We start from the raw sequence: 25942 nt of genomic DNA, 5'->3' as shown, positions 1-25942 counted from the left end.
ATGCGTGGGTTCGTGGCGGGAGCTTCTACAGCGCTGCACGGCGGTCGACAAAACCGTGAGGGGCGCTCCCCGGAGCGGACCAATAGCGCAAGGAGACTCCCGTATGGCTGAGGTGTGCCTGTGGCTGAGCTGGGCCGTTGCGGAGGAGCAGGCGACCGCCCCCGTCGTCGTCGTCGCTGCAGTTATCCATTGGTAGCGCCGAACCTCAGCAGTTCCAGCTTCCCCGTTCCGCAGCCCGGCACCTTGCGTCACCGTCGCGCCCGCAACTGGCCATTGCTCGCTCTCACCACCACGCCATCGCAAGCATTGACGCCGCTCTAGGATCCGCACCATGGTCGATGCTTGAAGCCTCGCCAGCTAGATTTCCGCGACTTCTCCCGCCGAAGCGACGCAAGCTCCACACGCGCCGACCGAAGTCTAGCAACGTCATCCCCCGCAGCGCACGCGGCAACCATCGCCATGGACTACAGCGCGTCCATTAACGAGGCCGAGGATCCGGCCGGTGCCTCGCCCTGGGGTAACTCGCCCCAGTCTTCGCCGCACCACAGTCGGACCGCCTTTGGCAACGTCGCTAGCGAGCCGCCGCCCTTCCCGTACACCCCCGAGAACTCCAACGGTCTCGGGCCAGCGGCTGTTGAGGGAGAGGGGTTCCAACGCCCGGGAACCGCTGCGACCGAGTCTGGCACCGAAGGCGAGGCTGGAGATTCTTTGGCGAGTGAAGCCAATGCAGCTGAGACGGTTGGTAGCTCGCAAGCCGTGGCCGCCGAGCAGGCCTCGCACACCTCGCATGCCGAGCCCCGTTCCCAGCCAGCCGCCGCTCCGCATGCGCAGCCTGGGCAGACGCGACAACCTCCTAAACCAGCTCAGCCTCAGTACAGGTTGCAGGCCAAAATCACCGGCCTTGAGCGAACCGGCAAAAAGGACCCCGTGCTGCGGTTCGATGTTCATGTAAATGCCGCCTACATTAATCCCCCACATCGTATCGGAACCATCCAAGCTGACCCTCTGAAGACGAACCTTCCACGGTTCCGGACGACCCAATATCGCGATGTGAGGCGACTGCATTCCGAATTCGTCAAGCTAGCTGATCACTTGATTTCCGCCAACCCCGAGGCCCTGGTACCTGCGGTCCCGCCTCCCGTCACGGCGGCTGGGGCCGGCACCGACGAGGACGAGACTCGCGTCAAGGCCATGATGCAGCGGTGGTTCAACTACGTGTGCAGCAATGACGTTCTGATGAGGGATGATGAGATGATTCTTTTCGTCGAGAGCGACTTTGGCTACAGCCCGCTGGTAAAGATGAAGCAACCTGCCACGGGCGTACGCCGGAAGATCCTGAAGCAATTCGCGCCCCCTCCTGATGATACCCCTGAGCTGGCGGATGCCCGACCTACGGTCAAGTTGTTCTATCTCGGCACAATGGATGCCGGTCACAAGGTGGACAAAATGGTCAAGGCTCGGCGAGGTAAGTTACTGACAGTTATGATCAGCGTAGGCGACAGACTCTGACCAAATGCAGGCCTCGGTCTCGCGGAATCTGACTATGGAGTCAAGCTGGGCAGCATGAACGTCCAGGAGCCACATCCCGGTCTCGCCAATGCCTACAGGAAGCTCGGCAAGGTCGTGCAGACCGTGGGCGACTACCACGCCGCCCAAGCGACGGCTGAGGCGGCCACAATCGGAGACCCGTTTCAATACCACTCCCAGGACTCTTTCATCGTCAAGGAGTCCCTGACGAACCGCCAGATCCTCATTCGGGAGTTCCTGCAGGCGCAGGAAGCAACGCGAAGCAAACTCAACGCCGCCGACCGGCTCAAGGCTAGCTCAAGCGTGCGACGCGAAAAGGTTGACGAAGCCATCGCGGCCCTCGACGAGGCCAGACAGAACGAAGAGTCGCTCTACAACAAGACCAACCGCGTCACGCAGAACCTTGTGCAGGAGCGGCGGAAGTGGTTCTCTCGCACTGCGGCCGACCTCCGACTGAGCATCCGCGAGTACGTCTGTCGCGAAATCGAAGCTGAGCGGCGGACGCTGGCTCTCCTGGAGACTGTGCGACCAGACATACGCTCCATCGACGCCTCGGGCGGCCTCAGCCGTCTCGGTCGCGAGGCGCACCCCACCATCCGCCGCGCCAGCATGGCCGCCAGCCAAGGCCCCAAGGGGGACGCGTGGAGCGGCGTGCCTCGGCGCTCCGACGCCACGAGCCGCAGTGTCTCGAGCAGCTTCATGGGCAAGGTTGCCGAGGAGGGCGACGGCGGCGATGACGAGCGCGAAGCCGGCCAGGGCAAGGCCGGTGGCGCAGGTACCGCTCACGCTGGCCTGCCGGGAGTGAATGAGGACGACGACGACCGCATCGATGCGAGGAACGCGGCAAGCCGGCTCGCGACGAGCACCTTTTGAGGGAGAGTGGCGTGGCTGGTGAGAGTGTCGACGATGAATGTTATGACGCAAGTGGTGCGGAGGCGGGCGGCTGGATGGGGCACATGGGCTTCAGTATATGCCTTTACTGCTATGGCATGTGCGCTTGTCCCCACGCTTCATGGCTCCTACGGCACCATAGCTGTTCAATTAACAATGTGTATGCTGGAATGGCCTGAGAAGCTGTCATCAGTTCCAGCACCGGTGTAAACACTTTAGCGTATATGTCAACCAAGGCTAGTTAGTATTTGCTTGCTTGGGACAACTACTGCATATAAGCGCATGGCGTGAAACTACCGTGTATTGAGCGTGAACGCGCAAGGACGGCGGTCCATGCAGCCTTCATGATCCTGTTGAACTCCAATAAACAGGCTAAAGGCATGCTCTCCGAAACGCCCCGCCAAGCCCAGTACTCCGACCCCCACCCTCACACGGGCCTGCTCTTCTTTTCTAGATGAGCAGCTCCCCCGCTCCCGGCAAGTTGAAAGACGAGCCTCCTTGAAAGTCTGGTGCGCCCCGCCGGCCCGTCGACTTGGCCGCCTCGATGATGTGAAACTTTTTGCCCACGTGGCGCGCCTCAGTCACGCCCTGCATCATTTGATTGAGCAGGCCGACTAGGTGGACGTTGTTGGTCTCCTGGCGAATTTCCCGTTCATAGGCGTCCTTGTCAGACGGGATGATCAGGTCCAGTCGGCTGACCAGGGCCTGAATCTGCCGCAAGATCGGCAAAGAGGGGACCGTACTGTATTCCGTGTCCATGCTGTCATCATCGGTCGTCAGACCATTGACAAACGACGATGGCAAATGCTCTAGATACGCCACAAGCAGTCGAATGCGAGAGTGTAGCATTTTGATGGCGTTGGCCTTGGTAGTGAGCGAGGCGAGCGTCTCCTCTTCTTCTCGAGTCAAAGGGACATTGTCTTCGTCGAGCGCCTGCCCCTTGCTGTCCTCGTTTTCGCTTTCGACAAGTCGTCGCTTTCCCTTGCCGTTGGACTCGACAGACCGTGTAGGGCGCTCTTCTTTCGAAGGAGCGGACGCGACCGCAGCACTGCCCCCCCCAGAGGCTACGTAGTTCATACTGATCATCTCCGTCTCGTCTGTCTCGACCGAATATGGCACCTCGCGGAACTTGAGCTTGAGCTTCGACTCGCCGTCGTCCATTTTTCGGTCCTCGCCATCTTGATCGCCCTTGAGCTCGTCGACTTCGTAGTTGCTCTCGTATACCGTGAGTGGCAGCTTGCCGCCGACTGAATGGTTCACGACCTCCTCGGGATGAAAGCCCAACAGTATCGCGGACTCGTTCCAGTCCCGTAGAATTTGTTCATGGATGGGGAGGACCGTCGGTGTCGGGCCGGTGGGTGGGAGGAGCGTGTACCAGCCGACAAACTCCAGCTGCCGCTCCTTGTGGACTTGGGTCACTGCAGAAAATGTCAGACAGCTTGAGATGGGCATCCCTTTAAAGGCGCATACTCTGCTCTAATCTCAGTGAGAATTTCTCCGTGTCGAGGAGGTAACGCCCCTCGACGGCTGGCGCCGGGAGGGTGTGGCATTCAAAGGCATGCTCGATCGTGATCTCGCGGCCATTCTGCTGGCCAAGGAGGGCGCCAACGATGGGACCCGTCTGCTGCCGCAGAGTATGTCTCGTGATGTAGTCGGATATCGTGAGAAGGACGAGAGGATGGAGGACCGCCTGGAGCTGCGAGCTCCTCTGACTCGACAGAAGAGGGTTAGAACTCCGGGAGTCCATCCTCCTCCCTACAGGCGGCCGGCAATAGGGCTGGGATACTACGGGGATGGCACGGTGGGCAAAGGAGCCTTTGCTGAGCAGTGCAATTCCTGAGTGATAGAATGACGCGCTGGTGCTGTCGCCTGCGATGGACCGTAGATGTGAGGCAGCTTGTGGTGGTGGGTAGTGGAGGTGGGAAGCTTTTGCCCCGCGTTCGTTGACGTTTGCTAGGGAAAAACAGCCCCACGAAATGTCACTGGGTTTCGCTGACTAAAGCATCACGTCGTGTAAGTCGGGTCGGGTGCCTCGCCAGCGCAGTACACCAAGAGGCATGAAATTTGTTCTTTAGGGTACATCTATATAACATTCTATATACAAATTGCCTCTCATGGCAGATGATCGAGTCGTGATGAGTCTCTAATAATGATGGGCAAGCACTGAGCTCCCCGGCCTTCACGTTTTATGCTGGGTATCCGGACCTCATACTTCGTATCAACTGGACCAAAAATCCACCCCGCCCCCCCAACCCGCAATGTCCAACCAACATCACCATTAACCCCCTCCCCAAAAGCCAGCTTTATGGGGCCCATTACTCTCCAGCATCCTCCGGAGGTGGCGTATGCTTGCCCTTCTTAATATTCTTCCATTCCATGCAGAGAGCGCTAGCAAGTTGAGCAACGGCCAATGCAACGCCTAGGAAGAAGATCCTTGTACAGGCGTAGTTATAGGCGTTAATGACAGTGTCGAAATATTGCGGCGGGACCACGTGTCGAAGTTGAGTCGCTCCGGTACTGACAATCATTTCGGGATCCAGACCGGGCAGGTGAGATAATCGAGACACCAGCAAACCACTGAGAATTGTCTGGCCGACAGAGACAAAGATGGCGCCACCCAGCTGCTGCGCGAAGAAAGTCACAGCCAGACCGCTCGGAATATCATCCTTGGGGAGAACCGCCTGCACAGCCAGGCCGACGGTTTGCATTCCAAGACCGACACCGAAACCGGTCAGAAATTGGTAGGCGATCCAGTGTGATGACCCGGTGGTTGGCGTGAACGTCGTCATCATGCCCTGCCCGACGGCCGTGATACAGCCGCCAAGAATCATGGACGGAACATAGTATCCGATGTTCTGCGTGAAAGCGGCCGAAACAATACCCGCTACAACCAGACTGAGAACGAGGGGTATGGTGTAAATTCCAGATTTGACCGGATCGACTCCGTGCGTTGTTTGAACTAAGGAACTGTAAGTAACAAAGATCAAGGGGGGCAGTGGAAAGAGACGGACGTACACCATAGTGGGATGTAGTAGACGCTCGCAATCATGCCGCCGGCGAGAAACAGCATGAAGAACGTGCCGGCGAGGATCGATCGCTGCCCGATAATGCGCACTGGTAGGGTGGCGCTCTGGGGCATCTTGACTTGTACTGCGGCAAAGGCGAGGCCAAGTACCCCGGCCACGACGAACAATAAGATGATGCGCCAGTTACTCCAGGGATACGTAGATCCTCCCCATTGCAGAGCGAGGATGAGCGAGACCGTCGATGGGATGAAGAAGAAGGTGCCGAGCGGATCGAGTCGCAGAATCTTCTCTTTGGTTGTCGTGGGTTGCTGCGGCTTGGTGGCCGGATTGAGGAAAAAGAAGAGAAAGATAAAGGCCACGGCGCCAATGGGAAGGTTCATGTAGAAGCACCACCTCCAAGTTGCTCGCTCAGTGAAGGCTCCGCCAATCAAGGGGCCGGCGACAGAGGATATGCCAAATACGAGACCAAACATGGCTGTAGTCGTGTCAGTATAAGACGGGGCACCATGAGAGGGCGCTCGAAAATCAGCTTACATTGGAACATTGGCCGCTTGTGAAGCGGCACCATGGGGATGACAATGAGCATGGAGCCGGTCATGATGCCAGCAGAGCCCAAGCCGGCAATGGAGCGACCAACGATGAAGACGGGCGAATTCGGGGCGGCGCCGCAGAGTGCCGAGCCCACTTCGAAGATGATGATACACGTCAAGAACGTCCAGCGCAGGCTATAGAAGCGGTATATCCGCCCAAACACGAGCTGAAAGGCGGCCGTCGTGAGCATGTATGCCGCGCCGTACCAGCCAATGTCGCCCAGGCTGCCGAAGTCGTCGGTGATGCGAGGGATAGCTGTGGACAAGATGGTCCGGTCCAGGGCGACGAGGAACATGGAGACGAAGGCGGAGAGCATGATGAGCCAGAACTTGGCTGTCTTTGGCTTGTAGTTCTTCTCGGTCTCATCCTGGGGGCCAGGCCCGGGTTGCTGTGGCTTCTCGGATACCGGCTCGCCAGCTTCCTTCTCAGGCACTGTCGCAGGCACTGTCGCCGATTCGTTCTTCTTCGCATCCCCGCCTTTTGTGCTGGACGAGGACAAGGAGGCCCTGTTGGGCCTGTCCTCGGCGGACTCTGTCGGCTGGTCGATGGCCATGGTGAAGGAGATGCTGCTTCCCGCAAGTCGCCGGGTCGGAGCGAAGGTAGGAAGGGTACAAGTCGTAGTTGCGCGTAGTGAGATGCAAACGAGCGAGCAAGAAGGGTTTTATAAATGATTGGGACGAAATAACTCTACGTACTCTTGAGGTCGAGGGACCATCCCGTCGTATTTCAGGCTGGGACGGGCCATGGGTGCTACTTATCATCTTATACTGACGAGTCGGTGGCTGTCGGGATTCAAACTGGCCCGCAGAGGAGACAAACAATTCCCTTTTTTTTCCATTTGGTGTTGGGGCTCGGGCTCGGACTTGTTCGCAATCCCTTTGAGGCCAAGACGTCAGGGGTCGTGAGCTTGAAATTGGCTGCTCGCGGCGGCGTGTGGCGGGCGGGCACGGGAACGCGCAATGCTTGTGACTCGCATGGCTCGATGCATCTCGCGAGACGGGAGGCGGCAAGCACAGGCTCGGGTGCGACCTGGGCTCGCAGCTGCCCGAGGTGGTGGCGCCATGCCCTTTTGGGAATTATCTATATAACCGATACCCGGGTCGGTTGGCAGGCAAAGCTGAAGGCTCGGGACCGAGAGGGGCATTTTGGACTCCGACACCAGCAACGGCCTCCTCTCTCGTCCAGCGACGTTGCCAGCGTGCGTGCCTGGGCCGGGCTGTTACGACGACGGAAGAAAGAAAAAAAACCTCAAACGCGCTGATTGCCAGCAGGTGACGCGGCGCATCCGATCCAGCGTTTCCCCGACCGAGGACTTCGGCATCTCGCACCGCACCATTGAAACTCGCGGGCGCCACCTCGTCCGCAACTCCCGCCAGGCCATCATCGACAGGTGCCGTAAGCCAGCCTTGCCTTAGTTTCCCCGCCTCTGGGTCCGGCACCTTGCTTGGTTCCATCCAGGTTGTCTCCCGTTCCGTCGCTTCGGCACAGCACTACAACGTACCTTACCTACTGCTGTGCAGTACTGCCCCCCCTCGCAAACGCTCCTCGCCTGGCGTGCTCTTGAGCCCACGACGCACCCGACACTTGCTCCCGCCGCGCCGGACACGACAGGCCGCTCCCGCACCCGAACACCCCTCCGTCCTGCCCGACCTCAGCCTTACCGCCGGGGTTGCTGCATCCCATCGTGGTGTATCTGCACCCTCGCCCCCGATTGTATGCAAGTCACCGGAGCGTGAACCAAACATTCTTGGCGCTTGCGCCGTGTCGTCCCGTGTCTCGCCTCCCGTCCGCCTCGACTCTGGGCCCCGGCGTGCCCCGTCAAACCCCCAACCCACCCGGCCCCAGAGGGAGCCGCCACTACGTGACCAGGCCGAGCCCTGGATATCGGACGGCGCCTGGTCGGCGTTGCATAGGTAGGTAGTATAAGAAATGTCGTCAGAGTCGTCGGCGCCCGCGCAGGGCCCGGAACCCGGCCCGGCGCCGATGGTCCAACCTCCGCAGCAACCTCATCACCTCGCGCAGCAACACTCATCGCAGCAGCTGTCGCTCCAGTACCAGCCAGACCTGGCTGCCATGAAGCTGACCCGTGGCACGAGTTGTGTGCTCTGCCAACAGCGCAAGGTCCGCTGCGACAAGAACAAGCCGTGCGCAAACTGCGTCAAGGCCGGCGTTGAGTGCAAAGTCGTTCCGCCCGCTCCGCCGCGCCGGCGCAAGAAGCGCCTCCAGGAGAAGGATCTCATTGACCGGCTCAAGAAGTACGAGGCCTTGTTGAGTGAGCACGGGGTCAAGTTTGATGCCATTGGCCAGGATCTGCGGAGCGACGGGCCGCAGATAGACGACGTTGAAGATCTGGAGAATGATTTCGAGGGTCTCAAGACGTCGCCAGAAGCCAGTGCGTCCCCTTCGGCGACGCCCAACCATGAAAAGTACGTTGTGCCCTTATCGCGGCAAATTGGCCCTATGCTGCTGCGTCACCCTTGCTGACCGTCACACCGCAGGACGGCAGGTGCTTGGTTCTCTCTCCACAAAGAAGTGTGTAGCCGCCATGCTGCAGTCAGACTCCCTGCCCAATCATGATGCTGACGTCTCACCCAGTTTCGAGCAAGTGAGCAGATCCTCCACGACTCCTCGGATGATGAGGCACCTGGAGTTCAAGGGTCGACCATCCACCGCGCCTTTGACCAGATGTTCAGCGACTCAGATGGCTTTCCCTTCATTAATCCCACCAGGAAAGAATCTGTCACCGACGACCATCCTTCCCCCATACAGATTTTCCAGCTGTGGCAGATATATATTGACAACATCAACCCATTACTCAAGATCACTCATGTGCCCACGGTTCAGGGCCAAATCATAGAGGCCACCTCGCGACTGGACAAGGCGCCCAAAAACATTGAATGCCTCATGTTTGCCATCTATGTCATGGCCATCACGTCACTTGAGGAAAGCGAGGTTCAGAAAATGTTCGGCGAGTCGAAAAAAGATATCCTCGGCCGCTACTTCTCGGCGCTTCAACAAGCGCTACTGAATGCGGGCTTCCTGCGGAACCACGATTTTTACTCTCTTCAAGCATACGTCCTATACCTGGTACGTGCCCTTCAAGTACATGTTTCACGCTCCCAAGGGCGCTGCTGACCAGAGCTTAGTTTGCCGTGAGGTGGTTCGTAGACCCTCGCCAGGTCTTCTGCTTACTTGGCATAGCTGTCCGCATTGCGCAGCGCATGGGTCTTCACCGGGACCCTGGGGGCATTGGCCTGCCCCCGTTCGAAGTCGAGCAGCGTCGGCGACTTTGGTGGACCATTGTAGGATACGATCGGCGGATAGGGGAAATGACCGGATCGACCGTCACGGCCTTATCTACCGGCGGCGACTGCAAGATGCCGCTCAACGTCAACGACTCTGACCTGCACGTTGAGGGCAAGGAGATGCCTGCGCCGCATAGTGGGCCGACCGAGATGCTGTTCGCCCTCACTCGGAATGAAATCGCCATGGCGGTCGCCAGCAATAGCAACCGGGACAGCTACAAGATGCACAATCCCGACAAAGGGAGCCCGTCGTCGTCGCAAGGAAGCGGTTCTAAGCCACAGCCAGCCACCATCCGAATCATCGGCCAAGACTCACCGGCGTACAGTCTGGATGGCTTCTGCGCCCACATGGAGGGAACCTATCTCTCTCAATGCGACCCCAAGATTCCTCTGCACTTTTTCACCTTGACAATGACACGGCAAAGTCTTTGCAAGATGCGGGTCATCAGTTTCCTGGTTCGCATGCACAATGCGGAGGCGATGCCCATCAAGGACATTGAGCGTGACTCCCTGTTTCTTCAAGCCACGCAAATGATTGAGTACGACAACGTCGTTCAGTCATCAGAAAGTTTGAAGCCATTCAGGTGGTTTTCCATGCACCACTTTCCCTTCCCGGCCTACATGTTTCTCGTTCAAGAGCTTCGCCATCGCGTGAGCGGCCCTATGATAGAGCGGGCGTGGGAAGCGATTGGCACCAACCACGATCTTAGGGGTCTAATGAACAATCTGCACAGCCCCATGCACTCAGCGTTTGGGAACTTGTTCTGCAAGGCTTGGGATGCGCATGAGACATCGCAGCGACAAAATGGGAAACCGGCGCAGCCGCCCCGATTCATCACCGTCCTGCGCGAACGCATAGAGAAGAAACGACGGGCCCGTGTGGATAACGACAAGGACCCGAGCCTACAGCAGGCACCTATTGCCTTTCCGCGTTCCCGGGACACCGACCATTCCACCCCCAACAGCGCCACTAGCAACCCAGCCATGATGACTCCCCCGTCGGTGGACCAGTCCATGTCAGGCACTGGTCCTCTTCCGCCGCTACCGCCCGGCTCTGCGCAGGTACACGACACGAATGACATGGACTGGTCATATCTCGTGGCCGGATACCAAGACATGGGGACGTTGCAGGGATACAACAACTTTGCCGGATTTGGGAATATGGGAGGGGCCATGGGTGGGATGCCGCCTCCCGGCGGGGGCAACAACATGTACGGTGGGTAATCACCATGCCGGCATATAAGGCAGGGGGGAAGCAACGAGACTTATATAGGTTGCATTTTCAGATGCTGGCGCCGGGTCTGTTCTTTTGGATACCACCACAATGAGCGGCGAGAGGACGGTACGGCATTGATGGAGTCTTGGAATCACGTGTACCATCATCACTGGCTCAGGCCATTCTTCAACAATCAAAGTCTGCAAAATTCTCATCTCTGTTGTGCTCCTGTGTCTTGTGTAGCATCCTGCATGCGTGCGCATGTGTCACATGTCCTTGTGCGAACGGTATAGGCCCCTAAGTGGGAAGATAGTGTTATACCCATGGAGCGTGATGGGTAGGTAGACCCTTAGAGTCCCGCCGGGCCCGCCTAGAGTCTCACGTCAGTGTCTGAGGCGGCGCTGTCGGGAGGCGGCCCATGCGGGTGCAAAAAAAAGCGCCGCCTATACAAGCCCAAGTGGTGCGCGAGTGATCGTCAGGGGGGTTCAAAACCGGCGCTTTTTTTTGCACCCGCATGGGCGGCGTCGAGGGAAGCTTCTGATGTCGAGCTGCTGGAGCTCGGCTGCTAGACAGGCGCTCGTACCCTCTGTCGTGACCCCCCCCGGCCGTTGGCAGACACCTGATGTTTCACTTATAATCATTGCCAGTTCAAGAGGGTGGTTTCTGGGCCCAGATGTCGAGCCAGTCGTGTTGAGCGTGGATCCGCGGATTATTGAACGCATCCAGGATTTCCTGCCCCAGCTTGTGCGCTTCGTCGGCATCCAGGCCCAGCGTTTCGTGTCTGACCAGCATGGTGACCAGCCAGTCCGACAGCAGGCTCTGGGCAAAGACGCCCATCTCTCTCAAGCGAGGGTCGTTGTGCCAGCGGCCGATGGGGATGGCGTTGCGCCTGACTGTGACGTTGACGAAACCTAGGCTCTCCAGCACGCCGGCGGCTGAGGAGGGGAACTGGAGGTTCCACCCGTACACGTTCGAGAATGGTCCATCAATGTGCTTGTACAGGGTATGAATGGGATGGTCGACATCCGCGGTGCCATCATCCGAGAAGATCTTGGGAATGATGTCGTGGATCTCAACCCAGCCACCTGGCTTAAGGTTCCTGCGGGAGGGGGTTGTGTGGTCAGCAAAACATGTGACGGCCCGCGATTGCCGGAACACTCTCACTCACTCAAGACATTTACGTAGAACTAGTTCCGGACGACGCACTGTGGGAAGAAGAAATCGGAGATGCATCAAGTCGGCGCCGAGGTAGATGCTGGTCCACGGGCGATGCTCGTCGTCCAGGTCTTCGACTCGGAACTCGAGGTTAGGGGGCAGCCAGTTGGGCTGTATGGGAGACAGATCCACGCCTATGACGCGGGCACTGGGGTATTGCTCCGCGACTGTTCAGACTTTGTTGAGCAGGACATTCTCTTGTGCCAGACACCCGGCCGGGGAGGAGGCCGGGGGGGAGGGGTTGACAGACCATCCAATGCCCAAAGTCCAAAGCCGGTCCCGAGGTCAACAATCTTTTGGGGGCTCGGACCAACCGGAGCGATGAAGAGTTTGCCCTCGAGGATGTAGTCCGAGTACAGCCTATGTTTTACACCTTCTCGAAGCTGCTCGGCGTCATCGTTTGGCATGCCATACCGCCCTTGCAAAACACCCTGATAGCGCCTGAGTCCGAAGGTAATAGGAGTCAGTTCAACGAAGCCGCGATACCGTGTAGAGGAATAAGTAAGGACTCGCCTCCCATGCTCGTATGAGTGCAGAAGCCTCGTGGTGTTGAGCGACGTAAATTCCGAGGTTGTTACCGACTCGCCATAGTCGGAGGTGACATCCTGATCATCGGTAGGATTGGATGCCATGACTGTGAGGACCCCGACATTTTTGTGACCAAGGCCAAGAACAAACCCCACGCGAGACGGACCGAGACGAAGGGGAGCGTGGCCCGGGGGGCTGGGAAGGCTACAACTAGTTACAAAGTTAAGTGCCGGTCGATGACAAGGAGCGCCTTGGCGTCTGGCGCGACGTCTGGTCGATTCGCACGACACGGGGGAACGGCTGCTCTTGAAGGAACCGGGTCCGGGGAGGGGGGGATATGAACGGGGGCCGGGATAAGGCTCGCAGAAGGCCCCCAATAATTGAGAAGGGTTGAGATGAGAACCAGGCTCGTGGACACGCCAGATCGGCGACGACGACGACGCTCAAGGATGGGTTGGTGCCGGGTCGTCGTAGTACATGGCGCTGGTTACTTTGGTAGCAACGTTAGTAGAGGTTGCCTGTTGGTCGTCGACCCAACCTGCTGGAAGCGGGTGGAGTGTCGTTTCGGCAACACAGAGGTCGGGCGGGCGGCACGCAGGATGGATGGCACGCAGGCAGGGTGGCACTGAGAGAGAGACTTGGGGTGGAAGAATGGGGGTGTGTGGATTGAGGCCCTTTCGCTGGGCTGGGTCCCAAAAATCGTCTCTCCTCCCGTCCCAACTGACTAAATTATTAACTAACGTTAGTGCGCCGTCTGGCTGGGATGGTGGGCAAGCCAACAACAAACACCCGTTGCTGCCGTCGGTGAGAGCGGCGTTGGCGAGTAGTACTACTGATACTATTTTGCCCAGAGCGAACCTGGGCTTTTACGAGGAGGGGAAAAAAAAAGGGACAAGTTAAAGGCAAGGAGGGGGGCTCGCGTAGAGATGCAGTATGCTCACCGCCCAGTGCCATGTCTCTCTTGCGCGAACCAGACTACCAACCTACTGATCCCAGGTCGTAGATTATGCGTGAACGAACCCCAGCAAGCACGAGGAAATCGTGGAGCTCCAGTGCTGGACACCACCAAGATCAGATCGCCTGACGCGGGCCTGTAGATCGGTAGGGCCATGCAGGGTGGCTTCCCCGTGCCGTCAGAGCAGGGGGGGGGGGGGGCGCGCGAATGAGGTGAGGCATCACGGGGTTCATCAGTTTATTGTGTGTGTGTGCTCGTACGAAGCAACAGCTTAGTATTCTGCTCCGCCCTTTCCGTAGTTTTGGGAGCGGTCCCATCAAGTACGCACATCAGCTCTTGACGTCAAAGTGCAGGCACCAAGGAAGCTTGGCTGCGTGCGCCAACCTGCCGGACATCAAAGCAGCAGGATCGGATGCAGCCCCCTCCCTCCCCCCTGCCCGTGTGCCGTGTCGGGAGTCGGACGATCCATCGACTTGCTGCTTTCCCGCATTGTCATTTGCACGCACGGTCAAGCGCACAAGTTCCGTCATCAGAGCCTCACCTCACGCGGAGCGGAGGGGATGACAGATGACGGCGGACAGGCGGTTGGGTGGTGCGGTGCAGCTTTCTTGATGCAAGATTGGGTAATAGTCTAGGTAGCCAGCGCAGCCACAGAACCTACCAGCGTTAGTAGCACCTAACGTGCGTACGTAGCTGGATCTTTGCCTGGGTACGCAAGGTGGTTTATGTACGCAGGCCCGGGGCTGCGCACTGCACTCGTGAAGGGGGCTTGTTGGCCGCTCGAAATGCAGGCGGGGACAGCTCAACCAAGGTTGCATGCATGCCTCTGATCACTGGCATGCATGCGTCCGCTTCGTCGGTCGGAACTGGAAGCAGCAATGCTTCGTGACCGCGGTCCGACGGGGCGTACTTCGTAATGTGAAATATAGAAGCGAGGATTCAGATGACGACAGCACGCCGGAGACATGGCCTACTCAGCCGAGACCGCCGATGCAAGGTCGTGGCCATCTTCCTGCCATGCACAGGAGGACCATCACGGTGCTGGTTGTGTTGGGCTAGTAACTTACTTACTCGTATGCATCCCGGGAGCCTGGAATCCTGGATTCTTGAAGGGATGGGCGCGCGCCCTCAAGGCAACTCTTCTCGTCAATTTGAGTACTAGCCAGAACGTTACTACCTAAGCAAGTAGGTATTTCGTTCCTTCCTGTTGCGCGCCGACTATCTGTAGGTACTACCCAAGTTAGTAGCTGCGGTTGCTGGTGGTGCAAAGTACAAAGTACGTATACTGTACAGAGTATCTGGAAGAAGAGCACCTGCAGCAACCCTGCCCCCGGTTCAGCAGCAATCGGCTTGGGCCCCGCCCTCCCGGCCAAGCGGGGCGTTCCTTCCCTCCCTCCCCGGTGTCACAATTTTGTCGCGCGGCGCACATGGAAGGCGCGTCACTGGCGCCGTCCAGCGCGTCTCCTGCCCATAAACACCTCCCGAGCCTTTCGACGCCCGTCCGTCCCGCGACAACCTCAACGCTCCTCTTCCTGCGACGCCCCGCTTGGACGCTGCCGTCACCACCTCCTGCATAGTCGTCTTTCAATAGCCATTGACTTTTTCTCTGGGCCCATTATATATACTACGTCGTTTTATGCATTACCGATTCCGTCCCGCCGCCTCAGCACACGCGCGACGGCACCGCGCCCGGCGCGTTTAATTGATTTAGGTCCGCCATCACCGTCACTACGACCAAAGACCACGATCCATGCATCCACGGCAGACTCAGCATCGTCACGCGTTTAAACATTGCTAGCCATGTATCTGCCACGTTCGCTGATATCGAAGCTCTACACCCACCTCCAAAATACGCGACATCCGCTCTCGCCGCCCGTCCTGATCCTCGTGGCCCTCGAGCCTGATTCGCTCTGCGCCTGCCGCATTCTCACCCGCCTCCTTAAGCATGACTACATCCCTCACAAGATCCAGCCCGTCGCCGGCTACAGCGACCTTGAAAAGGCCGGCACGGAGCTTGTTGTCCCCATGATGGAGAGTCAGGGCGGCAGTGGCGGTGTTGTCGTGTGCCTCGGCGTGGGAGGCATGGTCGACCTCGGGCCCCTACTGAAGCTGGAACCCGACGGCGAGGAAAACACCTACAGCGGCGTCGAGGTCTGGGTCATTGACGCCCACCGACCATGGAACTTGGGCAATGTGTTTGGTGGCTTTCCATTGGACCCGGCTACGGATACATCCAATTCATACCAGTCCAGGAGCCCGGGTGGCGTGGTAGGTGGGCAGATTGGACGAGGGTACCAGGCAGGCAAAGGTGGTATTGTGGTCTTCGATGATGGTGATATCGAAGAAGACCTCGCTGCTGAACGCGATGCTTACCTTGCCTTGGTGGACATGCCTGATATTGACGAAGATTTGGATGACCTGGGCCTCAGCGAAGACGACGAAGAGGAGGAACGGGATAGCGTCCGCCAAGATACCACCCGCGCTGGTCAGAAGAGGAAGAGCTGGTCAGATGGGCACGATGATGAGTCAAGCGACGATGAAGACCGGCCACGTCAACGACGCAGAAGCAATTCTGTAAGTCCAACCCAAGCAGGAACTCGTTCAACAATTTAACAATGGTGCAGTCGAGCCCCATACCCAGCTCCCCCCGCCCAAGACAGAGGGGTTTGATCTCTCTCCGAGATCCCGACCTCAATTTCTCCAGCGATGCAATCGAACCTCCCTCTGCAGCACAACCTCCTCCGGCGCCTTCTGCCCGTGCGCTCCGGCGGAAATTGCTTCGCATGCGCCGAGACAATGAGTCAATTCTTCATCAGTACTACAAGATGGGCTCGTCGTTCGCAGAGCCCATATCCTCTATGATGTACTCGCTCGCATCGGAATTGGGTCGCGAAGACAATGACTTGCTTTGGCTCACTATTGTTGGCGTAACGTCCATGGAACTGTACGGCAAGTCATCGGCGGGTATTGCGGCCGCCCTTCGCGGCAGTGATAGAGGACGGCCGACGGGATGGATGGGGGTCAGAGGAGCTCGGTTGCGGCAACTGTTGCGTGACGAAGTACGGCGCTTAAACCCACCAGAGGTTACAAATGGCCGAGTCGCCGCCGAAAACACGGGTGTGATCCCCACGACGGCACGGAACCCCGAAGATACGGCAATTCGACTGTCGCCCGAACCCCGGTTCCTCCTCATTCGCCACTGGAGTCTCTACGACAGCATGCTTCATTCTCCCTATCTCTTTTCCCGGCTCAAGACGTGGAGCGAGACGGGTATCAAACGTTTGCACAAGCTCCTTGCGAAGATGGGTGTCAGCTTGGCCCAGTGCAAGCAAAGCTACACGCACATGGACATGATGCTCAAGCGGGAACTGAGAGCCAAGCTTCTGAAATATGGTTCGCTCTACAATCTCGACGAGATGGTGCCTGCGGTCGACACGGACGGCAAAGACCGCGCCGGCGCCAAGGACGGCTGGGGCTTCGTCAGAAGCTGGGGCTGGCGTGCCACACTCAGCGCACAGGACGTCGGCGTGGTCATTGGCGCCCTCCTGGAGGTTGGCAAGCATGCGCAGGTAACAGACGTCGTCTACCCCGGGAGCCAAGTGTCCCGCGAGGTGGAAGACGACGCCGAGTACCTTGCCCAGGGTGAGGAATGGGTCAGCCGGTTCTGGGAAGCGTATGATGCCTTGGAAGAGTGAGTGTACCACGCGCCTCGTCTCCGTTCCAACTACTAATCTCCTGGTGGTGGCAGCATCGACGCCCTCAAGGCCGGCCTATCAACCGCACAATTCTTGCATCGCGCTATTTATCGCACCGGAACGTCCCTCATTAACAAGAAACAGATCAAGCACTTGCGAGCCTTCCGCATGTGCGTTGTCAAGGACGGACCGGATGTGGGGCTCTTCACGCATCCCGCTGCGTTGACGAAGCTGTCGCTCTGGATTGGGGAGGCCTTGGCCGAACAGGAGCGTGAGGCGCACGGCAAGCTGTCCCATGGCGGACGAGGAACACCCCTCGTCGTGGCAAGTCTGAATGAGAAGCGCGGTGTGTACATTGTTGTTGGCACTGGCGGCGGCGGCGGACCAGATACTACATTTCTCAACCGAGAAGCAGCGAAGAAGCGACGAGACGAGAAGGAAGCCAAAATCAAGGCCAAGGAGGAGTCCCGCCACGCTAAGCAGAAGATTCGAGAAGACAAGCGCGCAGCGAGACGCGCAGCCGGCCAACAGGATGATGATGACGAAGATCTTGAGACGGAATCGGAGGGCTCGGACGCGTCGGAATCAGACGACGAGTCAGAGGATGGCGACGCCGAGCAGACGAAGGGATACGGCCTGAACAAATTCGGCAGTGCGTTTCAGGAAGTGGTCTCGGAGACCAATGCGCGCGTGCGAATCGACAGCTTCGAGCATTGCGTGGTGGAGGTGAAGAAGGAGGACCTCGGAGGCTTCTTGGAGAGCCTGAGTATGAAGGCTGTCGTTGGCTAGTCCGGCCTCCTGACGGCAAGACTTGGGGCTCGCGGACGCCTCTGACTCAAATCGGCCTACGTGTGTGGCATGCTTAGTTGGACAAGAAGTTGTTAGTGATGATTAGGAGTACGAAGCGCGGTGTTACCCCATGTTACGAGACCGATGGCATATGTACTACTTGGTACGGCGGATATCTTTGCTGCATAGTTTATCATGAATTGCTTCCCTCCCTCATCATTATCGGTTTCTTTGTTGCCGTCCAAGGTTGCCGAGAAAGCCAAGACATGTGTCGGCGTGTTGGTGCCGGCAGGCAATTGGAGGTGAGATTTGGCGCTGACTGTTTACGGATGGCGCCGTCAGCACGTCGGGATGCCACTCAGCCCTAAGACACCAGCCCCCGGGATGTCGAACGGCCGCGCCATGCCCGTCAATTGGATATCGAGGGCCCCTGACTGGCTGGTACTATGGACGAGCACCAAATACACACGACGGCCGCACGGCAGGATCCCGTCAGGGGCTGGCCCCTCCCTCGTTGGGGCCCCGTTAAGGTCCTCCTTAGCCGGTCAGCATGCGCCCCCCGCCGGACTTGAGCATACATACATGCGAGCTGAGGGCGAAGGCTGATGGGTGGCGCATTCATACTAGTTATCTATATATGGGTGGGAGAGCCCGTCAGGCAGGCATCATCTGAATTCTACACTCGGGGTATCTGACATCGTTCTTCTCCGCGAGTTGTTCACGATCGAGAGAGAGACACGTTGGTCCGAGATACCGAAAGTCAAAGAGAACACGTTGGGATTCGAGCAAAGCGACAACACCATGGCCACGGAGAACGAGTCGACGACAATGAGCGGGGTCCCCGTGCCCTTTGCTCTGGTCGAGCCGTCGGCGGCAGGCGACAAGGTAAGGCACATGACCCTCCGACCAAGCAGTCTTTGCTCTCCAATTCGAGACGCGAAAGAAAGGGGAGAAAAGAGCTGACGTAGCGTGATGCCACCAGCTCGGGGATCGAGCCAAGGGTGCGAGCCTCATGGCTGCGGAGATGTGCATCGTCCACAACTGCCTCATCCGCGGCGTCAACGCCATATACATCCAGTGCGTCAACGTGGCGACCAAGGGAACGGAGCAGGACAAGCTCGACTTCGTAGGGTTCGCCAGCGCCTGGGGCCGGATGATCGAGGAACACCACGCCATCGAGGAAACGGACGTGTTCCCCGAGATCAACGAGATTACGGGGGTGCCGGGCCTCATGGACGCCAACGTCGAGGAACACGCCGTGTTCCACGAGGGCTTGAGCTCGTTCAGCGCCTACATCGAAAAGGTGAAGGACGGCGAGGAGGCGCTCGACGGCGACAAGCTCCGCGGCATCATCGACGGATTCATGCCGGCGCTGCGGGAGCATCTCGAGCACGAGATCACCACCCTGGTGGAGCTGGATAGGTACTCGGACAAGTGCGACTGGTCCGCGTGGTTCACGAAGAAGGGGGGCGAGATTGCGAGCAAGGGCATGAAGTCTTCTAAATACCGGGTGAGTTTTCCCATCGCAAGGACTAGCCAAGTGGAAGAGTTGGTCAAGGAGTCTCTTTGATGAGGAGTGCCTTTTTTCATTGCTAATGGGCGCGTTTGTCATAGAGTGAGGTGTTTCCGCTAGCCTTTTGCCTTCACGACAAGACGTTTGCAGGCGGCATTTGGGCGAGTTTCCCGCCGATCCCGTACTTGGCCACGTTGGTGCTGCGATGGTTGTTCATGGGCACGCACAAGGCGTGGTGGCGGTTCGCCCCATGCGACCTGACGTCGCAGCCGCAGAAGATGCCATTTGCGTGAGGAAGGGAGGTGGAAGCGAGAGACACGGGCGCAGGAAAAGAAAAAGAAAGAGCGAGACGAGGTTTGTCTCTGAGCGGATGGATCGGGGTCGATTCTAGCGTCATATTACATGGGCCGCAGTCGCGATGATGACGATATCATGGGGCGAGAGGCGCCGCCGAGGCATGATGAGGCGGGGATGGAGCGGCTCCGAACGAGAACGTGTCGGGGGGGGTTCAAGCAAGGTCCGCCGTCCAGAGGCTGAAGAATTATTACTAGTCATAATAGCGGTTTGACAACAGATACGCTCGCGAGGAGGCTCGGGACTGCAAATGAAATCGCACAGACGGCAATTTAGTAACTTACTTGACAATCTGGAGCAGGCTTCGACGTTCTTCTAGAAGGCATTCAGGGCGTGGCTTGCTGACCGTTGAGCGGCCCTGGCGGCGCAAGAAAAACAAGCTTCTCATCGACCTCCCCAAGTCGGGGTACTAGCTGGTGGGGGCCCATGCAGGACAGGGGGGGCAAAGGGGGCTGTGCAAAAAGGGTTGACACGATCGATGTCTTTTTTGGATGCTTTCTATGCCCGCGTGCGGCCCGTGGTGTCCGCTCGAAAGGAAGAGGTGCGTCCACGAGCAGCGGCGACGACGTCGAGGACCGTCCGAACAAGGGGTGGCCAGCTGGCATGCGAGGATGCAGGCACGTGAAGGGGCGAGAGACCGATGTTGGTGTGAAAAGGCCGGCGCGGTCGAGGCAAGATAGGAGCTGTTCTTCTTTCTTCTTCTTCTTCTTCTTCTTCTTCGACGGGCGTGTGTCCAGAAGGTGACGATGGTGGCATGGGTGGAAATACGGTGCATGATGTGCGTGGTGTGTGTGGCGTGGCCGTCGACATGGGGCGGACGTGCCTGGCAGGCGTTAGAGGTCACAGGGGAAGGAACGGCCCAGACTAGGGAGGGGCCTCAGGGTTCCCCTCCACTCCGCTGCTCCAAAGAGGAAGTGCTGCAGAAGGCACCTCCTTTTAAGGTGCGGATGTACGAAGTACCTTCGACTACATTGCTAGGTTAGTTAGTAGTGCCCCAGTCCATGGACAAGGTACTAATCCACTAACCTCACAGTAACCTTTGCCTATGCGTGGGTTGGGCACTCTGCCTCTGCGCGTTGGAGTGTATAGTACAAGGTAAGGCAATGCATACCTGTTACCACCCAAGGTACTACAGTGTGTAATAGTATGGACCTGAGCTCTGGCGAATCGTCATTGCATCGCGGGCTGGGGCCAGCGAGCCACACACAGTACATGCAACCACACCTTGCGGTGCGAAGATGGGCATGGGTGACGCGGCGGCGGCGCATGGGATGCGGCCCGTCGCGACGACCAGTGGTACGGTACAGCCAAGTTACTTGCCTTTGTACTTTGTACGTGTGCACGCAGCACTTGGTCGGGGGCGCGAAACATGCAGAAATGGTCGTGTGGCGACCAGGATTGGCTGCCTCATCCCAGGTCGTCATGTCGTGCGCCAGCACAGCGCATCGGACTGACGCAGCTTTGTGGTGCACGGCGAGATTCCAAACGACTGGACGAGCAGGACAGGCCAGGGCGCTACTAGGACGTACATACCTACTAGGTAGGTAAGGTACCTAAGGTAGAGAGAGACCTGTAGTAGTAGTACTTCTTACACGTCTGGCGCAACAAGGCTTGTAGACGTCGTTAGGCGCCACCACGACCACAAACAACCGCCCCGACGACAGACGGAACGGCCGGCCTTGCAGCGGCTTCCACAGGCAGAGCCGCCTCTGTCCCTCGATGGTGCATCAATGCATGGCATGGCCATCTTGCTTGAGTCGGTAACTACCATCGATACCACTGGCAATTTCGGCTAGACACCCAAGGTAATATTTGCTGTACCTTGAGTATAGAGGGGGATATGCTTGATAACAGCATGGCTTGGCTGCGGCAGGGGATGCGTGCAGCGTTACTCTTCACATCTGTCCACGGAAAATGCCACGGAGAAGCTGCCGCCACCACTGGGCGGGTTTCGCAAGCCCGACGTGTCAGTCCTGTTGGACAAGAACTGCATCTCGCTGCCCGCCGGCCGGCCGCATACAGGCTGTACCCAGAGACAAAAGAGGCCGCACAGGGGCGGTGGTGACCATTCACGCGCAAGCAACCCGCCCAGGGTGCGAAGTACAGTCTAGAGTACTACTAGGTACTAACGATCGATACTGGTACCTTGGGTACGGGATAGGTAGTTACAGGGCAGCGCTTCCAGTCAGGCGGCTTCGGATGGGAGGTACAAGTCAGGCAGGAGCCTCTCGCAAGGTACCTCCCTAGGTGCCTCAGGTACCTTGGCGCTTCTGCCAGACGGGGGGGGGGGTTCGAAACGAACGGCGCCACCCCTCCTCTCTCCCCTCCCAGGGCCGACCCCTCAATCTGAGGTGGCACAAACACCTTGGGTACCTTAGGTACCTCATGCAAGCTCTAGAGGTACTGAAGTACCTAAGTAGGACTGGGAGCGATCCTAGAGAGGTACCTCCTAACTCTGCAGTACAGTATGCCTCCCGCACCATAACCCCTCTGCGGCTCCGCTCCCCCTCGTCACCGTCCACCGTCCACCACCCGCCGCCTGCCCACCATCCCGGCGCCCGCTCGCCCACCCCCGAATTGTCAAAGGGACCACCACACGCCGCCGCCGCCGCCGCCTTTCTCGCCCTCGCTCTCTCTCGCGCGCTCTGCTGCTGCTACCTCGCTAGCTTCGTCACTGGTCGAGAGCCCGCCCATTGTCGCCTCCGCTGCGTGTCGCTCGCCTTACTCCCTCCCAGCTCGACGCACACACGAGCACTTGGTACTTCGTACATCGCGACTCGTCGGCTTCTTCGCCTCGCTCACGCCCGTATCGTTTCCTCTACTACAGCCGTCGCCTGTACTTTGCCGCCGGCTTGGGCCCCGCCCCGCTGTCGCCGAGTATTCTGCGCAAGCGCCACGACGCTCCACGGCGCCTACCTCCTCCCCTCGCCCGCCTGAACAGCCGACGACGACGACGACGCCGACGGACGGACGGACCCCTGACCCGACTACGACAGCTTTCCTGCGCCGTGTGCGTCTCCAGATTTGGGTTCCAGAAAAGGCGCATAGACTGGCTCAACGCGGTCGACTCGGCGTACATCGTCCCCTCCGGTAGACGTCTTGGCGGCGCGCCAGGTTCCTGGTTCCCTCCGGCGGCCGACGCTTCCCGAGCCCCCTCGATAAGCGCCCATCATTGCAGGCTAGCGACGACGACGACGATAACCACCTCGCGCCAAGGTGAACCGTCGTCATGGGTAAATCGTGAGTCTGACATTTGCCTCTCGCACCCGCCGACGGGCCCTCACAGAACTGGCCCGGCCCGCACACGCCCCTGCCTTGCCACACTGTCCGCGGCGAGTCGAATGCGACACAGAGAGGGAGGCTCACCTGAGCCTCGTCGTTGAAGAGCTCGCCGCCGCACTTGTCCATACATTATCGTCGTGCCTGTCGCAAGTAGCGTTGCTAACCTGCTCTGGTGGTATGCGCCCGCAGACAGTCAAAGCTCTCCCAAGAGCAGCTCGCCGAGCTTCAAAAGTCGACTCACTTTGACAAGAAGGAGCTGCAACAATGGTACAAGGGTACGACAACGGGCAACACAGGGCTATGCTCTCCATACGACTTGTCTTGCTCTTGGTGGCTAATCATGATGCCCTGCCGCAGGTTTCCTCAAGGATTGCCCGTCGGGCATGCTGAGCAAGGAAGAGTTCCAGAAGATCTACCGGCAGTTCTTCCCCTTTGGGGATCCAAGCTCGTTTGCCGACTACGTCTTCAACGTCTTTGACAGCGATAAATCCGGGACCATTGACTTCAAGGAGTTCATCTGCGCGCTGAGCGTTACTAGCCGGGGCAAGATGGAGGACAAGCTGGACTGGGCGTTTCAGCTGTACGACATTGACGGCGACGGCAAGATAAGCTACGACGAGATGCTCCAGATTGTCGAGGCAATCTACAAGATGGTACGTGGGCCCCAGGAAGAAGAACCGATCAAGCACCAGGAGCAGTCTCTTCTCACACTGTTTTTTTCTTTTTCGCGCAGGTCGGGTCCATGGTCAAGCTGCCCGAGGACGAAGATACCCCGGAGAAGCGTGTCAAGAAGATTTTCCGCATGATGGACAAGGACGAGAACGGGTCCCTCGACATGGAGGAGTTCAAGGAGGGCAGCAAGCGCGACGAGACGATTGTCTCGGCGCTGTCCCTCTACGATGGGCTCGTGTGAGAAGGAACGGCATGACCCGTCCGTCGCGGGGCTGCTGTTGTGGATGGGTTTCCCAGGGGGGCGATTGTTTGCGTCGTCGTCTTTGTGTTGTTCGTGTCCTTTGGCCGTATCATGGAGCTTGCGAGTATGGAAGAGAAAAAGAGAAAGCTTCTGCCCACGCCTCCCCTTTGGAATCCCGCAATGCAACGACGCACGCCGGGTGCGGTCCACGTGTATGGTTGAGCCATTTCGTATCATATACGAGAGCGTCGTGTACATCCGCACGGCTGTGTCGTGAATGTGTGTGTGCACAGCCAAGGAAGGTCAAACAAGTGCTGCTACTAGTTAGACAACGTTACCGATGCCCAGGTCCGGAGTGGGTCCGCGGTGCCTGTCGCTCGCTCACGTCCGACGCCGAACGAACTCATTACACCGCGCCGCGACTTTTCCAACGTTTCCCCCCCTTGTCATCAATAAACTCCCTCCCTCCCAACCGTGCCTCGTCGCAGCACGCTTGCGCTCAACAAAAGCTTGTACTGCACATCACATCCCACTCCCCTACCTTGCTCAAGGCAAATCAATCATGCTTCTCTGCTCATGACGGAGAGAGACAACCTCCTCCGGCCGCCTCCCCGTTGCGCCTCCTCCTCCTCCTCCTCCTCCTCCTCCTCCTCCGTCCTCGCCCGCCGCCGTCGTTACCGCCGCCGACGAAGCTCCGGAAGATGAGGAGCCTCGCCGCCCGGCTGACCGCCGCGTTTGGCGACCCCGTCACGGATCCCGATGAGGGTGCGCACGACTAGTTACTTGCCCTCCCCTTTCCCTCCGCCCCCCCCCCACAAACAAGAAAGCAAACAATCTTAAAAAATGCCCCCGTCTAACTAACCCCCTTGGTCTGCGCGACCATGGCAACACATATACAGAGACGTTTCTGCTCTACGCGCGCCCCATGCCCTCGCAGGACCTCGGCTTCGTCGACCCCCGCGCCGCGTCCCTCGAGGTGCCCGTCCGCGGCCGCGAGTACACCATCCACCAGTCGCCCTCGGTCCTGGCCTCGTCGCGCGCCGGCGGCACCACCGGAGCGGGTGTGTTGGACGCCTTTTCTTTCTCTTGCCCCTCTCTTCCCCTTCCTTCCTCCTCCTTCAGCCCCCTCCCCTTCGCTCGACCTGATGATATCCGGCGTTCACTCCTCCTATACCTAGTTTCAGCGTCCCCCAAATCCGCGTGTCAAAAACTGACCTCGACGGCGGGTTTATGTGAATGACTCTAGTCCTCTGGCGGGTAACTCCCCTCTTCGCCTCGTGGCTCGCCACCCCGAACACGGAGGGCACGCGGAACCACATCCTCTCGCTCCTGCGACGCCCGCGCCCCTCCGTCGTCGAGCTCGGGTGCGGCATCTCCCCGCTCTGCGCCCTGGCCCTCCGCCCGCTCGTCTCGTCCTACCTGCTCACCGACCAGCCCTACGTGCAGCGGCTGGTCACCAAGAACCTCGCCGCCAACCCTCCGCCCGCATCTCACCCCTCCTCTTCTCACAAGATCCCGTCGTCAAAAAGGATACGCGGTGGTGTCGCCGCCGCCGCCACGGATCAACAGCAGCAGCACGGCCACGTCCGCTTCCAACCCCTGGACTGGGAGACGGACCAAGTCACCGCCGACCTCGCCAGCCCGCACGGCGACAGCTTCGACGCCGTGGTCGCGTGCGACTGCGTCTTCAACTACGCCCTCATCGCCCCCTTTGTGCAGACGTGCGCCGACGTCTGCGCCCTGCGCCGCACCTCATCCTCTTCGTCCTCACACTCCTACTCCCAACCATCCTCCTCCCGCAACGACGGGCACGGCGGCAGCGGCCAGCAGGACCAGCACCACCAGCCTCGACGTGCGGACGACGACGACGACGACGACGACGCGGGCGATGAGGATGGGGATCCGTGCCTCTGCATCGTCGCGCAGCAGCTGCGCAACGACGACGTCTTCCTCGAGTGGCTGCGCGCCTTCAGCGACAGGTTTAACGTCTGGCGCGTGCCTGAGGACGTCCTGCCCGAAGGACTTCGCCCCGGCGATGGCTTTGTAGTGCATGTTGGTGTCTTGAAGGACCATGAGCAAAGACTTTGATAGAATCGGGACCTACACCATAAAAGCAAGCGAACGCGTGCTCTCTCTACATGC

At 58.8% G+C, this 25942-nt stretch overlaps 9 protein-coding genes across 10 annotated transcripts; 6 read left to right on the top strand and 3 right to left on the bottom strand.

Moving 5' to 3' along the window:
• Nucleotides 1–241: 241 nt before the first annotated feature.
• VPS17 (Vacuolar protein sorting-associated protein 17) lies at nucleotides 242–2683 on the top strand. Its single transcript, XM_047989404.1, has 3 exons — nucleotides 242–948; nucleotides 1012–1465; nucleotides 1520–2683. Exons 1-3 carry the CDS (start codon nucleotides 460–462, stop codon nucleotides 2398–2400), a joined length of 1824 nt encoding a protein of 607 aa, XP_047845404.1. The 5' UTR covers nucleotides 242–459; the 3' UTR covers nucleotides 2401–2683.
• JDV02_007867 (uncharacterized protein) lies at nucleotides 2594–4335 on the bottom strand. Its single transcript, XM_047989403.1, has 2 exons — nucleotides 3889–4335; nucleotides 2594–3836 (listed from the first exon to the last, which is right to left on the bottom strand). The coding sequence occupies exons 1-2, from the start codon at nucleotides 4163–4165 to the stop codon at nucleotides 2869–2871; spliced, it is 1245 nt and encodes a 414-aa protein (XP_047845403.1). The 5' UTR covers nucleotides 4166–4335; the 3' UTR covers nucleotides 2594–2868.
• Nucleotides 4336–4475: 140 nt separating this feature from the next.
• Nucleotides 4476–7145, bottom strand: JDV02_007866 (uncharacterized protein). Its single transcript, XM_047989402.1, has 3 exons — nucleotides 5979–7145; nucleotides 5434–5919; nucleotides 4476–5377 (listed from the first exon to the last, which is right to left on the bottom strand). Exons 1-3 carry the CDS (start codon nucleotides 6586–6588, stop codon nucleotides 4734–4736), a joined length of 1740 nt encoding a protein of 579 aa, XP_047845402.1. The 5' UTR covers nucleotides 6589–7145; the 3' UTR covers nucleotides 4476–4733.
• Nucleotides 7146–7168: 23 nt separating this feature from the next.
• Nucleotides 7169–10781, top strand: JDV02_007865 (uncharacterized protein). Its single transcript, XM_047989401.1, has 4 exons — nucleotides 7169–8461; nucleotides 8534–8567; nucleotides 8631–9122; nucleotides 9182–10781. The coding sequence occupies exons 1-4, from the start codon at nucleotides 7965–7967 to the stop codon at nucleotides 10562–10564; spliced, it is 2406 nt and encodes an 801-aa protein (XP_047845401.1). The 5' UTR covers nucleotides 7169–7964; the 3' UTR covers nucleotides 10565–10781.
• Nucleotides 10714–12930, bottom strand: JDV02_007864 (uncharacterized protein). Its single transcript, XM_047989400.1, has 4 exons — nucleotides 12285–12930; nucleotides 12022–12212; nucleotides 11725–11938; nucleotides 10714–11655 (listed from the first exon to the last, which is right to left on the bottom strand). Exons 1-4 carry the CDS (start codon nucleotides 12401–12403, stop codon nucleotides 11205–11207), a joined length of 975 nt encoding a protein of 324 aa, XP_047845400.1. The 5' UTR covers nucleotides 12404–12930; the 3' UTR covers nucleotides 10714–11204.
• Nucleotides 12931–14774: 1844 nt separating this feature from the next.
• CDC45 (DNA replication initiation factor cdc45) lies at nucleotides 14775–18102 on the top strand. The gene is made up of 3 exons (XM_047989399.1): nucleotides 14775–15828; nucleotides 15879–16945; nucleotides 17003–18102. The coding sequence occupies exons 1-3, from the start codon at nucleotides 15055–15057 to the stop codon at nucleotides 17736–17738; spliced, it is 2577 nt and encodes an 858-aa protein (XP_047845399.1). The 5' UTR covers nucleotides 14775–15054; the 3' UTR covers nucleotides 17739–18102.
• Nucleotides 18103–18425: 323 nt separating this feature from the next.
• On the top strand, nucleotides 18426–19784 carry JDV02_007862 (uncharacterized protein). The gene is made up of 3 exons (XM_047989398.1): nucleotides 18426–18623; nucleotides 18721–19248; nucleotides 19353–19784. The coding sequence occupies exons 1-3, from the start codon at nucleotides 18540–18542 to the stop codon at nucleotides 19542–19544; spliced, it is 804 nt and encodes a 267-aa protein (XP_047845398.1). The 5' UTR covers nucleotides 18426–18539; the 3' UTR covers nucleotides 19545–19784.
• Nucleotides 19785–22834: 3050 nt separating this feature from the next.
• ncs1 (Calcium-binding protein NCS-1) lies at nucleotides 22835–23800 on the top strand (the record flags this gene model as incomplete). Its single annotated transcript, XM_047989397.1, has 4 exons — nucleotides 22835–22845; nucleotides 23077–23162; nucleotides 23245–23540; nucleotides 23621–23800. 4 exons carry the CDS (start codon nucleotides 22835–22837, stop codon nucleotides 23798–23800), a joined length of 573 nt encoding a protein of 190 aa, XP_047845397.1.
• Nucleotides 23801–24247: 447 nt separating this feature from the next.
• Nucleotides 24248–25888, top strand: RKM5 (Ribosomal protein lysine methyltransferase; the record flags this gene model as incomplete). Of its 2 annotated transcripts, XM_047989395.1 has the most annotated exons (3): nucleotides 24248–24565; nucleotides 24700–24861; nucleotides 25047–25888. In XM_047989395.1, the coding sequence occupies exons 1-3, from the start codon at nucleotides 24502–24504 to the stop codon at nucleotides 25886–25888; spliced, it is 1068 nt and encodes a 355-aa protein (XP_047845395.1). In that variant the 5' UTR covers nucleotides 24248–24501. The 2 variants fall into 2 exon arrangements, with proteins under 2 accessions (XP_047845395.1, XP_047845396.1); XM_047989396.1 differs by having other exon boundaries at nucleotides 24700–25888.
• Between the last annotated feature and the right edge of the window lie 54 nt (nucleotides 25889–25942).

Source organism: Purpureocillium takamizusanense, chromosome 7, assembly GCF_022605165.1.
Source record: "Purpureocillium takamizusanense chromosome 7, complete sequence".
Taxonomy (NCBI): Eukaryota; Fungi; Ascomycota; class Sordariomycetes; order Hypocreales; family Ophiocordycipitaceae; genus Purpureocillium; species Purpureocillium takamizusanense.
Note: the sequence above shows the minus strand (reverse complement) of the source record. Positions and strands in the feature narration are given on the sequence as shown.